Source organism: Pseudoliparis swirei, chromosome 7, assembly GCF_029220125.1.
Source record: "Pseudoliparis swirei isolate HS2019 ecotype Mariana Trench chromosome 7, NWPU_hadal_v1, whole genome shotgun sequence".
Classification (NCBI taxonomy): domain Eukaryota; kingdom Metazoa; phylum Chordata; class Actinopteri; order Perciformes; family Liparidae; genus Pseudoliparis; species Pseudoliparis swirei.
Genome location: NC_079394.1, coordinates 2,677,995 through 2,695,204, shown reverse-complemented (window position 1 = coordinate 2,695,204; position 17,210 = coordinate 2,677,995). Strand labels below are relative to the sequence as shown.

At 43.1% G+C, this 17,210-nt stretch overlaps 1 protein-coding gene across 10 annotated transcripts in view; it reads right to left on the bottom strand.

The window, feature by feature from the left end:
- The window catches only part of fam172a (family with sequence similarity 172 member A), a 230,204-nt gene that overhangs the window by 192,352 nt on the left and 20,642 nt on the right, over window positions 1-17,210 (bottom strand). For all 10 annotated transcript variants that reach the window (XM_056417916.1, XM_056417914.1, XM_056417919.1 and 7 more), the window contains exons 5-6: window positions 11,475-11,540; window positions 9,240-9,431 (exon numbers count right to left, since the gene is read on the bottom strand). In XM_056417916.1, coding sequence (XP_056273891.1) covers window positions 9,240-9,431; window positions 11,475-11,540 — 258 coding nt within the window. The remainder of the gene's footprint in view (window positions 1-9,239; window positions 9,432-11,474; window positions 11,541-17,210) is intronic.

Sequence of the window (17,210 nt, the reverse complement as noted above, 5' to 3'; positions counted from 1 at the left end):
CACGGACGAACACCACAAAGGAACAAAAAGGGACGATCTGACACCAGACAAACAGAAGGACACAGATTAAATACACAGGGGAACGAGACACAGGTGGAGACACAGGTGGAAACAATCAGGGCGTGGCTGGAAACAATCAGGAAAGAAACAGACAAGCACAGGGAGGGAAGAGCAGGGAAACAGGAAACGAGACAGGGACTTCAACATAAAACAGGAAACACACAAATCCTAACACTCTTCTCAGGTGGGAAAGTGAATGTTTGAATGAAACAACATGCATGTTTACATATGAGCTGGTAATCATTGGTCATTCAGTTGCTCAATATTATGTGCAAAAATAGACTAACCAACTGGACTTTGTCACACTGCTCCTTTTTGGAGGATTACTGATTACTCCTTTATTTTCTTTAATGTTAATATGAGACTTGACCTTATTTGAGGACCAAGACTTGCATTTCAAAAACTGCTTACAAAATGCAATGACTAACTGCCAGCTCATACTTCATTCCTATTATTTTACCTTCAGAGACGTGGGGTCCATCCTCGCCGCTTTGAGACGTTTTTTTGGGGTTTTTAACATGGGGGGTTCATTTTGGGGTTGGGATGTCTCTTTTGGTATTATTGTACGAAAAGAAAAAAAGAAAATTTGATCTGAAAAAAAAACACCTTTGATCGTTTTCAGGCCAACCACGACACCACACAAGGAACAAAAAGGAGGGAAACAAAAAAAAAACAAAAAAAAAAAAAGGAAAAAGCGGGGGTGGCTCGGCCCCGGGCGGCCTCAAAAAAACAAAAACCCGGAGGAGGAGGGCGGCGGAAAATTAAACACGCTCCTTCACTTCGGACTCTCATAAAGTTGAAAGTTCTGCTCTCAACTCCTGCAGCGACTAGAACTAATAATCCCACCTTTCAATATCCCCTCCTTCCTCAATTATTCCCACTGTAACCTCACAATCCGCTCTCTCTCTTTCTCCACCCTCCACCTCCACCATCTCAGTCTCCGGATGCAGAGCAGTGACAGGGCCAGAAGGTAATGATACAGCTGCCACGATGCAACAGGCAGACCTGTCGACTGTCAGGAATTGAAATCATGAAGGAATAAGCTGTCATTAAGAGGCCCTCTCCCAGTCGTGGAGCTGTCATCTGGAAGAGGGCTCTCTCTCTCTCTCTCTCTCTCCCTCTCTCCTCTCCTCTCCCACCCCATTTGCTCCCTCGTCCTCCTCATTTCTCTCTTCCCGCTTCAATCCTCTCTGCACCTCTCCTTCTTTTTCCGCTTCTGTCCGCCAATCATGAACCTTCTGTCTCTGCCTCCCCCACCACCTCATATTCATCTTCTCCACCTCAACGGTTGATGACGGAGCCTCCTCCTCTCACCTGTCATTTTTACTTTCGGCTGTGGGAATAGAAGCACTTCCAAGCGCACACACACATGCACACAATGACAACACGCACGAGAGCCGCACGCACAACTCAAAGACTCCCGAAGCCGTGGCGAAGCAGACCTGCTGCCCGACGCCAGGTGTGTGTGTGTGTGTGTGTGTGTGTGTGTGTTTTCTATGTCTTTGCGTACCTCTGACTCATCTTTAACGTATACATGTTGCTACCCGATGAATGTTTCATCAGCATAAAGCAGCGTGACAAAGATTGTGGTATCTTTTGACAGGTGCTTGGTGGATATGGGAGGCGGAGGCAGGCGATGGGGTGTAGTTTAACACCCTTCTCTGCTCTTCCATTCGAGCAGTTACCCACCCTTGACTTTAGAGTAGAGACTGTGTCTGTCCCACGGCCACTTCAATTAAATAAATCAAAAGTAAGCAGAAGAGGAGTCGTACACAATAACCTTATACAAGTTAACACAATTATTTCAGCAGTGCAACAAAATAGGTCTATTAAATGTGGTCTCCTAAATATTCGATCTCTGTCATCTAAAGCTGTGTTACTGAATGATTTAATATCAGATAATCACATTGATTTATGTTGCCTAACTGAAACCTGGCTGAGCCATGAAGAATATGTCTGCCTGAATGAATCGACTCCTCCAAGTCATATTAATACTCACATTCCTCGAGGCACCGGTCGAGGAGGTGGAGTAGCAACCATCTTTGAATCGAGCCTATTAATTAATCCTCAACCAAAATTACACTACACCTCATTTGAAAGCCTTGTTCTTAGTCTTTCACATCCAACCTGGAAAACACTACAGCCAATTCAATTTGTGATTCTGTACCGCCACCAGGTCCATATTCAGAGTTTATATCTGAATTCTCAGAATTTATATCAAGTTTGGTTCTTAAAACCGATAAAGTTATTATTGTTGGAGATTTTAATATCCATGTGGATGTTGATAATGATTGCCTTAGTGCTGCATTCATCTCCTTGTTGGACTCGATTGGCTTCTGTCAGAGAGTACAGAAACCCACTCACAGCTTTGGCCACACGCTTGATCTTGTTCTTACTTATGGCGTTGACATTGAGCATTTGAACGCCTTCCCACAGAATCCTCTTCTGTCAGACCACAACCTCATAACTTTTGAATTTATACTACCGGAGTGTACTCCGTTAGTCAAAAGTTTCTACACTAGATGTCTAACTGATAGTGCTGTAGCTAAATTTAAAGAAGCGATTCCTTCTGTATTTGATTCGATACCACGTCTCAATATAACAGAGGACTCCTGGTCTAACTTTAGTCCGTCCCAGATTGATCATCTTGTTGACAGTGCCATAGGCTCTCTGAGAATGACACTGGACTCGATAGCCCCTCTGAAGAAGAAGACAGTGAGGAAGAGGAGGTTTGCTCCATGGTATAACCCTCAGACCCGCAAACTGAAGCAAACGTCACGAAAGCTTGAACGCATATGGCGTTCAACTAATCACAGAGAATCCCGCTTAGTTTGGCGAGATAGTCTTAAAACATATAAGAAGGCCCTCCGTAATGCCAGAGCAGCCTATTACTCATCAATAATAGAAAAAAATAAAAACAACCCCAGGTTTCTCTTCAGCACTGTAGCCAGGCTGACAGAGAGTCACAGCTCTGTGAGCCGAGCATTCCTATAAACCTTAGTGGTAATGACTTTATGAACTTCTTTAATGAAAAGATTTTAACTATTAGGGACAAGATTAATAATCTCTTGCCCATAACCAGTGCCAATCTGTCCTCAAGTGGAATGGCCTGGGAAACCGCTGTATGCCCTGGTGTATATTTGGAGGGTTTTTCTCCTATCAACCGTGACCAATTATTTTCAACGGTTTCTACTTGAACACGTCTACCTGTCTCTTGGACCCCATCCCGACGAGGCTGCTTAAAGACGTTTGCCTTTAATTGGCGGCTCTCTATTAGATATTATCAATGTGTCTCTGCTAACAGGCCACGTACCACACTCCTTCAAGGTGGCTGTTATTAAACCTCTCCTGAAGAAGCCCACTCTGGATCCAGAGGTATTGGCTAACTACAGACCGATCTCTAACCTCCCTTCCTCTCCAAGATCCTTGAGAAAGTGGTCGCAAATCAGTTGTGCGACTTTCTACATCATAATAGTTTATTTGAGAAATTTCAATCAGGATTTAGAAAACACCACAGCACCGAGACGGCACTGGTGAAAATTACAAATGACCTCTTAATGGCAGCAGATAAAGGACTCCTCTCTGTCCTGGTCTTGTTAGACCTTAGTGCTGCATTCGACACCATTGACCATGACATCCTGTTACAGAGACTGGAGCAGTCGATTGGCATTTCAGGCACGGCACTAATTTGGTTTAAACTATATTTATCAGATCGATCTCAGTTTGTATTTGTAAACGATGACGCCGATAACCACCAACGTTAATCACGGAGTTCCACAAGGTTCTGTGCTTGGACCAATTTTATTTACCTTATACATGCTTCCTTTGGGCAATATTATCAGGAAACACTCTATAAACTTTCATTGTTATGCAGATGACACTCAACTATATTTATCGATAAAACCAGAGGAGAGCAACCAACTCTGTAAAATTCAAGCATGTCTTAAAGACATAAAAACATGGATGACCTGCAACTTCTTGATGTTAAACTCAGACAAAACCGAAGTAATTTTAATCGGCCCTGAGCACCTCAGAGATCAATTATCTGGTGATGTGGATTCTGTAGACGGCATTGCCCTGGCATCCAACACCACTGTAAAGAATCTTGCTGTTATCTTTGATCGGGACTTGTCCTTTAACTCCCACGTAAAGCAAATCTCAAGGACTGCATTCTTTCATCTACGTAATATTTCAAAATCAGGCACATCTTGTCTCAAAAGATGCAGAAAAATTGGTTCACGTTGCTTACTTCGAGACTGGATTACTGCAACTCCTTATTAGCAGGCTGCTCTAATAAATCTCTTAGGTCCCTCAGTTGATCCAGAATGCTGCAGCTCGTGTTCTCACTAAAACTAAGAAAAGAGATCACATCACTCCTGCACTAGCTGCTCTGCACTGGCTCCCAGTAAAATCAAGAATCACTTTTAAAATTCTTCTCTTAACCTACAAAGCCTTGATTGGTGATGCTCCATCATATCTTAAGGAGCTTGTCGCACTATATTGCCCCACTAGAGAGCTACGCTCACTAAATGCGGACTACTTGTAGTTCCTAGAGTCTTAAAAGTAGAATGGGAGCCAGAGCCTTTAGTTATCAAGCTCCTCTTTATGGAACCAGCTTCCAATTTCAGTCCGGAGGCAGACACAGTCACCTCGTTTAAGAGTAGACTTAAGACCTTCCTCTTTGACAGAGCTTATAGTTAGGGCTGAATCAGGTTTGCCCCAGTCCAGCCCTTGATATGCTGCTATAGGCTTATAGCTGCCGGGGACGTTTAGGATGCACTGAGTACCTATCTCCTCTTTTTCTCTCCTTAAGGATGAATTTTCATCTCTCAATCACACGTTACTAACTCTGCTTTCTCCCGAAGTCCTTTGACTTTACGTCTCATGGGGTCATCGGACCCTATGAGACGGCATAGATCTATCTGCCTGATGGATCGCCTGGGTCGTGGAATTCCTGCTCATGACTACGCACTGTCCTGTTGAGACTCGCCCACTCCTCCTCCCCACCGCCATCTGCCTGATGGATCGTGGAGGTCTCCATCGTGGAATATGCCTACTATGAACTATTCATACACTCTGTCATATTCATTGAATGTATTTTAACTCTAAATCTGTCCTTCTGTACACATTACATCTATTGCATCTGTCCATCCTAGGAGAGGATCCTCTGTTGCTCTCTCCAGGTTTCTTCCTTTTTCCCCCTGAAGGGTTATTTCAGAGTTTTTCCTGGATCGATGTGAGGTTTTGGGGCAGGGATGTCTATGTGTACAGATTGTAAAGCACTCCGAGACAAATTTGTAATTTGTGAAATTGGGCTATACAAATAAACTGAATTGAAACTGAATTAAATGGGTGCCCCGAGAGATTGTGTGTGTGTGTGTGTGTGAGACATTTCTATGTTGTGTAAAGGGCCTGATTAGCTATAGCGCAATCAGCTATTTTTTTAGAGAGGAAAAGTTCCAAGGAAAACGGCGAAGAGTATCAGACACAAGAATGTGCCCAGGCACACCAGAGATACGCCATGTGCACGCACACACACACACACACACACACACACACACACACACACACACACACACACACAGTAGGGAGTCAAATGAACTGTTTTATCTGTGTGTGTGTGTGTGCCTGCTCGTGTGTTTCGCAGCGCCCCCGTATTTGCAGAACGCACTCCAGTTGACCCTTTGCTGCACGCTTTGAACTTCCAATCAACTTCTCACCAGTGACTTCCCATGTGACGCACTCGAGGCAACCGACTGTTGCCATGAAACGTTCGGGGGAAGTAGAGCTTGATCTAAAACACAAAATGACAACATTTGTCCCGACGCTTTTTTTTACTCACTCATCACTTATTAATATGGGAACTTTTAGACCAGGGGTCCCCAAACTGTTTCCTGTGAGGGCCACATAACTGTTCCCTTCTCTGATGGGGGCGGGGTCAGTTTGTAACAGAAACAGTGTGACGATCTCAGGGTGCCTGAATGTAAACATGTATTGTTTTACAGCAAAGCCACATAACCAAATATTAATAACCCTCTCTGGGTTTATCACAGAAAAAAATGTCAGGAAATAAATAACACTATTTATGAAATAAATAATAACCAAACACCCCTCTCTGGGATCTTCACAGAATTCTGAATCCATGTTTCTCTTACCTAACCTTTTCGCCATTATTCCGTTCTACTTGACAGCGGCTAGTCTAGGATCTGCGTGGCCAGACTGAAAAAAAATATCATAATGCGTCTCTGATATTGTTCAGGGGGGCGGGGCCAAATGTGGAGGGGGGCCGTATCCGGCCCGCGGGTCTTAGTTTGGGGACCACTGGTCTAGATCAAACATGTTTCATTCCTTGGGTGCTACGTTCTCGTAAATTAGGAATAGCATCTAATTAAGAGTGTTTAATCAATAATTCACCTTCTTTTGTCGCTGTAACTCTTGAGCATTACACTTACAAACTAGAATGGGCACTCGGTATACCTTCGCATATCACAAGATTGGGCATTGAGTTATGAACATTTTGGCATTAGTTGCATGCCAATTGGATAGAAATTGACCGTGCTATGGTAAAAAGAAGATGTTGACCTTTTCATGACCTTGACCTTTGACCCGATCGATCCCAAAATCTAATCAAATGGTCCCCGGATAATAACCAATCATCCCACCAGATTTCATGCGATTCGGTTTAATACTTTTTGAGTTATGCGAGTAACACGCATACAAATAAATAAATAAATACACGGCGATCAAAACATAACCTTCCGCATTTTCAATGCGACGGTAATGACATCCACACAAATGCCACGGTATGACAAAATAACCCGCCAGCATGCCGTAGTAGAGGCGGACCGGAGGAACGGAGTGTGTGTGTCTGTGTTTCCGGTGCACACGGTAAACGCCAGGATGATGATGTGTCAGGGTGTAAGAACACGCGTACTTGTTTACTATGATGAACGAGCAACACTCGCCCTGCACACACCGTGTTCTCTCGCTCTCTCCGCTGTCACTTTGGTGCTCCGCCTGCAACGCCAGCTCGAGTAACCGTAATTCAAAGAATCATCCGTTAGCGCACACATGGGCACGCACGCAACACAAGCCTCCCCCGTTGCCGCGCACAGCGGGAGTGGGCTTTACACAGCGGTGAAAGTCTTTATGGCGTTCGGATGGACGGAACGAGGGAACAAGGGGAGAGGGAGAGCCGGATCTCCCTTAAGTCGATTTGAACAGCAGGCCGATGAAATTACACGGGTGGTCGTGGCCGGGCTGACAAATGAGCACCAGAGATGGGGATGGAAATAATAAGACAGGCAGAGCCGCCCTTTGCCTGCCGACACACCGATGCAGAAGCACGCGTGTGATCGTATGGCGGGAAAAGGAAAGCTAATCTATATTTTACATCGTCCTTTTCTCTCAGCTTATTCACTCGTGAATAACCAGGACCACATAGGAGTCGCGCATTACGAGAACGCATAAATGTTTTCTTGTAGTGATGATCGGGTTGAAGAATATGCTTCATTTCACAAACAAGAACAAGACTAGAATGGGCACTCGGTAGAGCGCATACCTTCGCATATCACAAGATTGGGCATTGAGTTATGAACATTTTGGCATTAGTTGCATGCTAATTGGACAAAAATTGACCGCGCTATGGTAAAAAGAAGATGTTGACCTTTTCATGACCTTGACCTTGACCTTTGACCCGATCGATCCCAAAATATAATCAAATGGTCCCCGGATAATAACCAATCATCCCACCAAATTTCATGCGATTCAAGAAGATTTTGACCTGTTCATGACCTTTGACCTTGACCTTTGACCCGATCGATCCCAAAATCTAATCAACTGGTCCCTGGATAATAACCAATCATCCCACCAAATTTCATGCTATTCGGTTCAATACTTTTTGAGTTCTGCGAATAACACTCATACAAATAAATAAATAAATAAATAAATAAATACACGGCGATCAAAACATAACCTTCCGCATTTTCAATGCGAAGGTAATAAGCCTGAATTCTGGGCTGAGGAGTGTGCAGTAATAGCATCATTCAAGAGTGCGAGTCCAGGTTTGCGCCTGTGAATGGATCTCTGCTTGTTATTATTTGCCTCTGTTATGATATGACGCTGTGGGCTTCATAATGTGTTCAGACTCGTATCATTTATCATAGGACCAAAGGACAAAGTGTCTTTTCCCACTCTGTACTCGTGTAAATTGTACACAAAATGAAGTTCAACTGAATTGAGTTGATGCAATACAGAGTCTGAGCTACGCAACAGCAACCGCCAATAACCCACAATCACATTCAAACCTCCAGTCAAATACAAGACAGGGTTCTTACACATTTTGACCAATGGATTTCCAGGACTTTTCCATGACTTTGAACCAAATTTCCAAGACCAAACTGAAATCTCGGTTTATACATGAAAAAGTGAGAACATTTAGTATTTAAACTATGTGAATTCCAAAGCATACAGTCTACATTTAATGAAACGAATGAATAAGAGACAATATTTGATTTAAAGAATAAACATTTGCTTCCCGAGCTATGGCCAGCGAACTTTCCAGTTAAGGTGCGTTCACTTGCAACGCGGAGAAAAAAAAGAAAATTGCGCCGCCAGTATGAGAGCGTATGCCGGCTTATATTTTGAGCGTCTTTCTTTAATATATTCATTATTTCAAACTCGGCATGAATGAACATGTGATTATAACAAATTTCCATGACTTTTCCAAAACTTTTGTAATCTAAGTTTTTTCCATGACTTTTCCAGGCCTGGAAATGACCATTTAAAAATTCCATGACTTTTCCAGGTTTTCCATGACCGTACGAACCCTGCAAGAACAGAACATTTCACAACTGCTTCCACAGCCTTTTCAAATAAACAGTGTGCCACAAAGACATCCCAGCAGGCTATGCACTGTGGTGGTGGTGGTGGTGCCAGCGACCACACGATGAACACACCGCATGCCTCAGGAAACCCATAAAACGACCCAACGTAGCAAAGATGCGTCTTATACTTGTTAAAAAGGAAAGAACTAGAAGATTCTGTAAAAGTGAAGTATTGATAACCTCACACATGCAGTGTCCTCAGTTTACCTCCGTGTGAAACGTTGGATCAGAGTTTTAGAAAACCTCTTCAACCTCCAACACAAGAGATTGAACTTCTTTTGAAGCGCCCCCTACCTCGATGGCTCTGGTGATGAAGGGGAGTTGTGTCCCTGAGTCCAGGTCCTGGTTGATAATGAGTCTGCGGGCCCACTGACCGGCCCGCACCACGCCGCTGCCCTGGACCAGCACCAGCAGCTTAGAAGGGTTGGATAAGGCATCTGGGCTCAGGTAGATAAAACTGGTGGCTTCATCTTCTGTGGCGTCCACCTACAGGTTCAGGAGAGCACAGGTCGTCACGTCACTAACGGACAACAGAGAATGATTTCCCAATAATGTTCATTCTTTCTTTTAAACTGCTCAATAGCCTTTGATTTGGATAGTAGAGACTTTCAGGACATTGAACTCAACACAGCAACAGAGCCGATCGGATTGTGATTTCTGCCATTTAAAATATATAAAAACTCAGATCATGAAGTGAAAAGTTGGAAATGCTTTTCTGTAACATGAGTTTAAGGAGAAACAACGTCCTCTGTGACCTTTATAATGGTGAAAGCTCATAAGCACAAGCACACTAATCATCAATAATCATGATTAACCTCCTGTTACCTTCAAATTCACTAACATCTTTTGCCCTTTTTGACCACAGCAATTAAAACCTCCAGAAAATGATTAGAATTAATATTGTTTCCCAAGTTTAAGTGTCAGGTATGTTATGTTTCTTTGTTGACTACCTAAATAGTCCTTTAAATAAATAAAAATGTTGATATTTCTTATATGTGTTATATTTACACAGTGAAAAACAGCCTGGGGTCAAATTGACCCCAAAGAACACCGACATTAAACATTGAATGGGGTCAAATTGACCCTAAAGGTAACAGGAGGGTTAAATACTTTGGTATATGGTACTTCTGTAAAATGCAAGTAGTAGTGTATTTGTATAAAAAAGCCCAATGTAGTAGTGGAGTAGTATAATACTGATAATACATGAGAAAATAATATGAATTTATTCTAATAACTAGAAAAACTCAACAAAAGTTGTGTTGAGGACAGTGAAAACATATCATGTGAATTGTATGTTTTTCCAGTTGTCCCCAATACATTAGGAAAAGTCATGAAATATGAAGCAAAAAACATGATGTCAATAATATTTTTAGAGACGTTAAACATTGAATGGGGTCAAATTGACCCCAAAGGTAACAGGAGGGTTAAAAAACAAGAGGCTACGTCGGTGAGTGAGAGCTTGTGAGCGTGCGCTCCGTCTACATCCCATACGTCTTTGCATCCCTACCTAGTTTGCCTGGAAGAATCTCCAAGGAGACAAACACTGTCCATAAAAGCCACGGGTGGCAGCTGCAAGAACTTAATCCAAGCAGACAAAGAGAGCCGAGTGGGGGAGAAAATCTCGGCCTTTATTCTCTTGCGCTCCCCCATTCCCTCTCCCTATACTTGGCTGTGGTTAATCTTCTTAAAATCTGCGGTCACAAGTTCAATGCCACGCAGGTGGACGGACCCACCGCTAAGACGCACACACACACATGCCATATATAGGCAGGCGGGTGGGCAGCAGAAAAGCAGAACAGAGCAATTTTCCAGCGGAATAATGAGATAAATAGGCCAAGCAGATAAACCAGTAAAAGCGTATGGAGGCTAATGAAAGGCGCTGAGTCGCTGGCGAGGTGATTTATGGACACTGTTAGCGCTGGAGCTAACTCTGCTGTGCTCCTAAACACCAGCCACGCCGAACATCCCCGTAAACGCAGGCTGAAAAATGATCACAACTTTTATAAACAGGAAAAGGAGCGGGGATGTATGGGAAGAGGGGGAGGGGCAAAAAGAGACAAACATGCTTCCAACAACACAGAAAAGGGGATCGAGTGTGTGCTCTGAGCCGGGATGAGCTGGGCAAAGAATAACTGCGTGATGGCGGAGGAGAAAATCCCCTTCAGCGCGAGTGAATGCAACACAGATGAAGCATCAGCCTTTGAAATGACACGTCACAAGACAGTTAATTTGTTGAGGAGACACTTTTGCACAATGGACGTGGGCAGAGGAGGGGGTAAAAAAAAAAGGAGAGGGAGTAAGAGAGAAAGTGAGTGAAATAGAAAAAGAACGACAAAGACTGATAGAGAATTGGGAGAGCTGACTCCTCACAATCCTCTTTTCTTTATTTTTCTTTAACAGGACACTCGATATCATAATCACACGCTGAAGCCGAGGCATTTACGCCAATTTTCATATTTAATACTCCCTTTAATCTTCAAGGGCATAATTCAAAGAGGGAAATGCCTCTTTTCACTATAGGGTACTTACTGGCAGGATTGCTTTAGTCATGTTGCACTTTTTCTCCAACAGCTCATAAACATACTGAGTGATGATCTGGAGAGAAAAACAGAACACACACACACACACAGTCAGAGATTACATTGAGAATACAGTCTAATGCAATTAATGTATTTATTTTGCTGTCGATACAAATCCAACAAGAGCCGACTAAACTCTGTATTTATGTGTGAACACGTAAAAGCAACCACTGTCATGTGTGCAAACAGAATACAAAATACTATTCAAAACCCTTGTTTGCCCTCTGGTGTGTGTGTGTGTGTGTATGTGTGTACATGAGCTACTTGAAAGAGTCTGGATCGCACTGTGTGAGCTGTGTGTGTGTGTGTGTGTGTGTGTGTGTGTGTGTGTGTGTGTGTGTGAATCACAGTGCAGTTAGAGCGTTGAGGTTGTAAGTGCCAGGAGAGGAAAGCTCCTGTACAAGTGAAGGGCTGATGTAAGTTATGTTTATCCCCGCAGCCACGGCGCTAAAGAACCGTGTATACCGAATCCTTCCAACCCCAGGCCAAGCCTTTCATGGTTCACTGACATTAACAACTTTCTTCTCCATTTTCACCATTTCTTCTTTCCTTCTTTTCTCCTCCCTACATCCGGCTCAGCGGAGAACAGAGAAGCGCTTTGTGGAACAGATTTCACATTTTTGATCAGTTGCGAGGGGAAGACAGAGGAGCGGTGATAACGGATGACAAGGCGCACTGCCGCTGGCGGTGAGCTGCGTTGGAGCCATCAGATGATATTTCACAAACACGATGACAGACTCCCTATCCACGCCACGGCAATACAGCGGCAGGCGGATGGACCACAGGCGAGCTGAGCCACATGCTTTTTTTTGTCCCGCAGTGACATCACAGGTGGGTTAGCTTCTGAAGCACCAGACCGACTTCAAGAAACGAAAGGTCAGCGATGAACAGCTGCAAAAAGAGATCGACCGACCGACCGACCCCCAAACACAAACGGAGAACAACCAGATCACGTCTGACGGCACAGGGTGGCGTGATGCTCGGATCACACTCATGTGGAGAGGGGTGAAGCTGAACCGAGATTGACACGTTGAGAGGCGGATCAGCGGTCAGAACATCCACGCAAAAACAAAAACAACTAGAATGGGCACTTGGTAGAGCGCATACCTTCGCATATCACAAGATTGGGCATTGAATTATGAACATTTTGGCATTAGTTGCATGCCAATTGGATAAAGATTGACCGTGCTATGGTAAAATAAAAAGAAGATTTTGACCTTTTCATGACCTTGACCTTTGACCCGATCGATCCCAAAATCTAATCAAATGGTCCCCGGATAATAACCAATCATCCCACCACATTTCATGCGATTCGGTTTAATACTGTTTGAGTTATGCGAGTAACACGCATACAAATAAATAAATAAATACACGGCGATCACAACATAACCTTCCGCATTTTCAATGCGAAGGTAAATATATGACGTTTGCCAATTGGCTATTCAAGATAAGTGTTCATTAAATATGATCCGTTCTGCTTTTTTAACTGTTCTACTTTTTTAATTGTGTCCATCCTTGAACTGTTTTTAATGTGTTGTACGGCGACCTCGAGTGCCTTGAAAGGCGCACAATGAATGTATTATTATTATTATTATGAATATAAACCATGCAAAAACTATAACACTGGCCAAAATATGCAGTTTCAAGTTCAAATCTGACATTCACAAGCAACGAGTGTGTATTTAGCAGCGATCCAAAGTAAACTTGCCCGAGTACAAAGAACAGAGGTGTGAAGCTGTATGAAAATAACACTGACTGTCAAAAGTGATCCTGCTATTCCTGAAAGCAGGAAGCTCGACTCAGTCAAACTACCAGGACGACAGCTCTCCAAGTTCCTTACAGTGAGGAAATATCTGCCCTCAAAGTTGTCATGACTGGTACAAAATAAAGTATTGGGACCAAAAAGTGGAAAAGAAGTCTGTTGGGTCATGATCTGCGTATCTTTGGTCATTATGGGCACAGAGACAAATCTAAATATTTTCTTTTGACTCTTAATTCTCAATCAAGGGACGAATAAAAATATCCAAATCCATACGTTACATATTCCAAACCCTTTTCAATGGCATGAATATGCATTCTGATGCAATAGAAAGGACAACAAAAGCAACTAAAGAGTCCTCAAAGTCAAATGTGAATCCTCGTGATAATCACGATATTATCCTGCTCTTCCATCCTGGAAAGAAACTCAATGCTAACTTGGTTTATTACTGAAAAGAACTGCATGCGAGAATAGCATTTGGCACCAGACAAATATTAGCCTTATGACAGCCAATCAAAAAGGCCGGAAGACGGACCAAACGAGACGATCGATTCGAGCGTTTGACCCTGCGAAAGGGCGAAAAATGCTCAAGGAGCTAAAACAACCCCACCTCATCCAAACCCAGCAAACCTCCAACAGCTAATTCACTAAAATGTCAGCCAGTCTGATGAAGACTAGAATGATTCCGAGCCTCAGTATGCTAGTGTTTAATGACATCAATAAGCCTCACAGGAAATTTCATTTGCACTCGGTTATTTGTTCAGTGCCTCAGGTGGCTCGAGAACCATCTGATATAGAATAAGGAGAGCGGCTAGGGAACAGGAGAAGAGAGAAAAGTGCAAAGAATGTACGTTTTGCTGTGTAAATGCATGTCCACTGATAAAAGGATAGTGTGGATCATAAATAATAATCTAATATCCAAGCTTGTATACAGACTGTGTGGTCATCTGTATGCTTGAATTCAAAATAAAAGCTGCAGCCCAGATTACCTTTGCAGTAAACAAGATCCAAAGTAAGAGTTGAAAAAGGAACAATACTAGCGTGCCGATAATTGTGGGGGGAACGGGGAATGGGCTAGACTTAGATCAGAGCCACACACACACACACACAACCTCCTTCTGTGGGCCTGTGAGGACGATGTCCCAGCAGCTGATCAGTACAATAAGAAAAGCCTCTTTGTCACCTAATTACCAATGTGTTATTAGTGCTTTAATGAAAAGCCTGCAGGAAGCTACGCTGAGTGCCTGCATTGTCGACATCAGACGACAGGAGAAATATGAGGAGTGGATTTGCCACTGAATATAAGGCACACAAAGAGAAGGGAAGGAAGGGTGGAGAGAGAGAGATACAAGCTGCCTAAATCAATTCAAATCAATAGGTTTCACAGCCATATACATGCTTACAATGTCCTTCTTATCTCCTACAAATATGTAATGTCATTCAGGCTGCAGCAGAGTCAAGCCGATGCAGAATTGTCTTAAAACCTGCATTCTCTCTACTGTCCAGCAGGGCGCGACCACTCCAGATGCAAAAATAAGTACGATTGTATGGAAGTCTATGAGAAAATGACCCTACTTCCCACTTCAACTATTACCCTGAGTAATCATTGGAAGAATTAGTGTGTGATCTGAGTGGCTAGTTCCAAGTCTTCTTCAATACAGCATGATGGTCATTTCTTAAATGATGGTCACTTTGAAAGTAAAAGAGACAGTAAACGGCTGTAAACGACGTCGCTCCTCAGCATGAGTTTAGCAACCCCAGAAATATATATTTATATCTCCGCATTATTTATAACCTGTATATCATGTATTTATTATGATACTTTCTGTTGCACTTCTGGTTAGATGCCAAACTGCATTTCGTTGCTCTGTACTTGTACATGTGTAATGACAATAAAGTTTAATCTAATCTAATCTAATGTAAAAATAACAGATATGGTGACTTTCATTCAAAACAACATGGCGGAGGGTGTAATCCAAGATAGGGACACCGGAAACGTCAGTCCACAAACAGTCTATGGTGCAAACATTATCTGAAATTTCAATTTGGTAAAATTATTTAATAAAGAGTGAGGGTCAAAGTCCTGGAGTGAACAATTACACATCAATAGACGCAGAGAAAAAGCCACGAGTGAAGGTTAACGAATAAATGTAGAACTAGAACGGGCACTCGGTAGAGCGCATACCTTCGCATATCACAAGATTGGGCATTGAATTATGAACATTTTGGCATTAGCTGCATGCCAATTGGATAAAAATTTACATTGCTATGGTAAAAAGAAGATTTTGACCTTTTCATGACCGTGACCTTTGACCCGATTGATCCCAAAATCTAATCAAATGGTCCCCGGATAATAACCAATCATCCCCCCAAATTTCATGCGATTCGGTTTAATACTTTTTGAGTTATGCGAGTAACACGCATACAAATAAATAAATAAATACAAGGCGATCAAAACATTACCTTTCGCATTTTCAATGCGAAGGTAACTATGTGACCCTCACTGTCTGCCTTCAATAAGGTTAAAAAAGCAAAAAACAGGGGAAAAAGTGGAGTTTCAATGGACCGTAGGACAGCTGGGTGATGGTGTATCCTCCAACGACGGTGAGCTTTCCACAAAACCGTGAGAGCGGCCGTGGGAGAGTCTGAAATAGACCTTCTGAGGTCACCTCTGTGTGTGTGGTTTGTTTGTGGAGAGGAAGCATTGTGGCGATGGAGCAAGACGAGGGGGATCAGGGAGGAAGGAAGGGACTTAGAGGGGGGCTCAGCGGGAGGAAAGAAGGAAGACATGAAGGGGGACATGGAGAAGCAATCCCCAGGAGCCAGAAGTTTGTGCCAGCTCCCACTGCATTGACCAGCTGAGAGGGGAAGACCTGTTGAAGGAGGGGTGGATCGGGACAGAACTTATAGTGGGTGGGCTGTGGCGTCAACTGCTTGCAAACTTCTGGCTATCCCTTCAACAATCTCTCCATTACTCACACACAGAGCCGCGGTCGGAATGAAGACCGCCGTGGCTGCAGGTCGATATGTTTTGAACATAAAGGTTAAGATGGTCAACAACAATGAAGAATCTGAGGTGTTTATAGGAGAGGAGAGAAAGCAATGATCTGAAAGCATGACCTGATGTGGCTCTACGTTTCAACAAGATCGATTTAGGACTCATTCAGATCAAATTCATGTTGTAGTGAAATACAGAACCACACATGAGCATCATGTTGTCACAGGTACCTCGCTGTTTAACCCTCCTGTTACCTTCACATGTACTAACATATTTTACCCTCGGGGTCAATTTGACTCCAGCAATTAAAACCTCCAGAAAATGATTAGAATTAATATTGTTTCCCAAGTTTAAGTGTGAGGTACTTGATGTTTGTTTGTTGACTACCTAAATAGCCTTTTAAATATATAAAAAAGTTGATATTTCTTATATGTTTGACACAGTGAAAAACAGCCTGGTGTCAAATTGACCCCAAAGAACACCGACATTAAACATTGAATGGGGTCAAATTGACCCTAAAGGTAACAGGAGGATTAAGGCCTTTTGAGGGTTCCAGTAAAACCATGTCGCTTAACTGTGAGGCCATGAAGCCAAACTGTTTTCTGAATAAACTATTTCAGAGTAAGTCATGAGCACAAATATACTCAAGACAGCAGCACACGCACGGAAACTCACGTTCAGACACACACCTCTTGTCTCTGTAGTCCAGAGCGCTCTCCAAAAGCCACTTAGCCATCGAAACCAGAGAGCAAGAAGAGGCATCAAAGCTGTTTATAGAATGACACTGAAAAGGCTGTTGCATGCCGTATCACTGAATGCACCGAGGGAAAAAGAGAAAAGAAGACAATCCCCAACCCGAACAATGCAGCACAACGGCGGCGAGAGCAAAGCATCCTCGGGAGGAGAGGCTGTGAACATGAGAGAGAGCA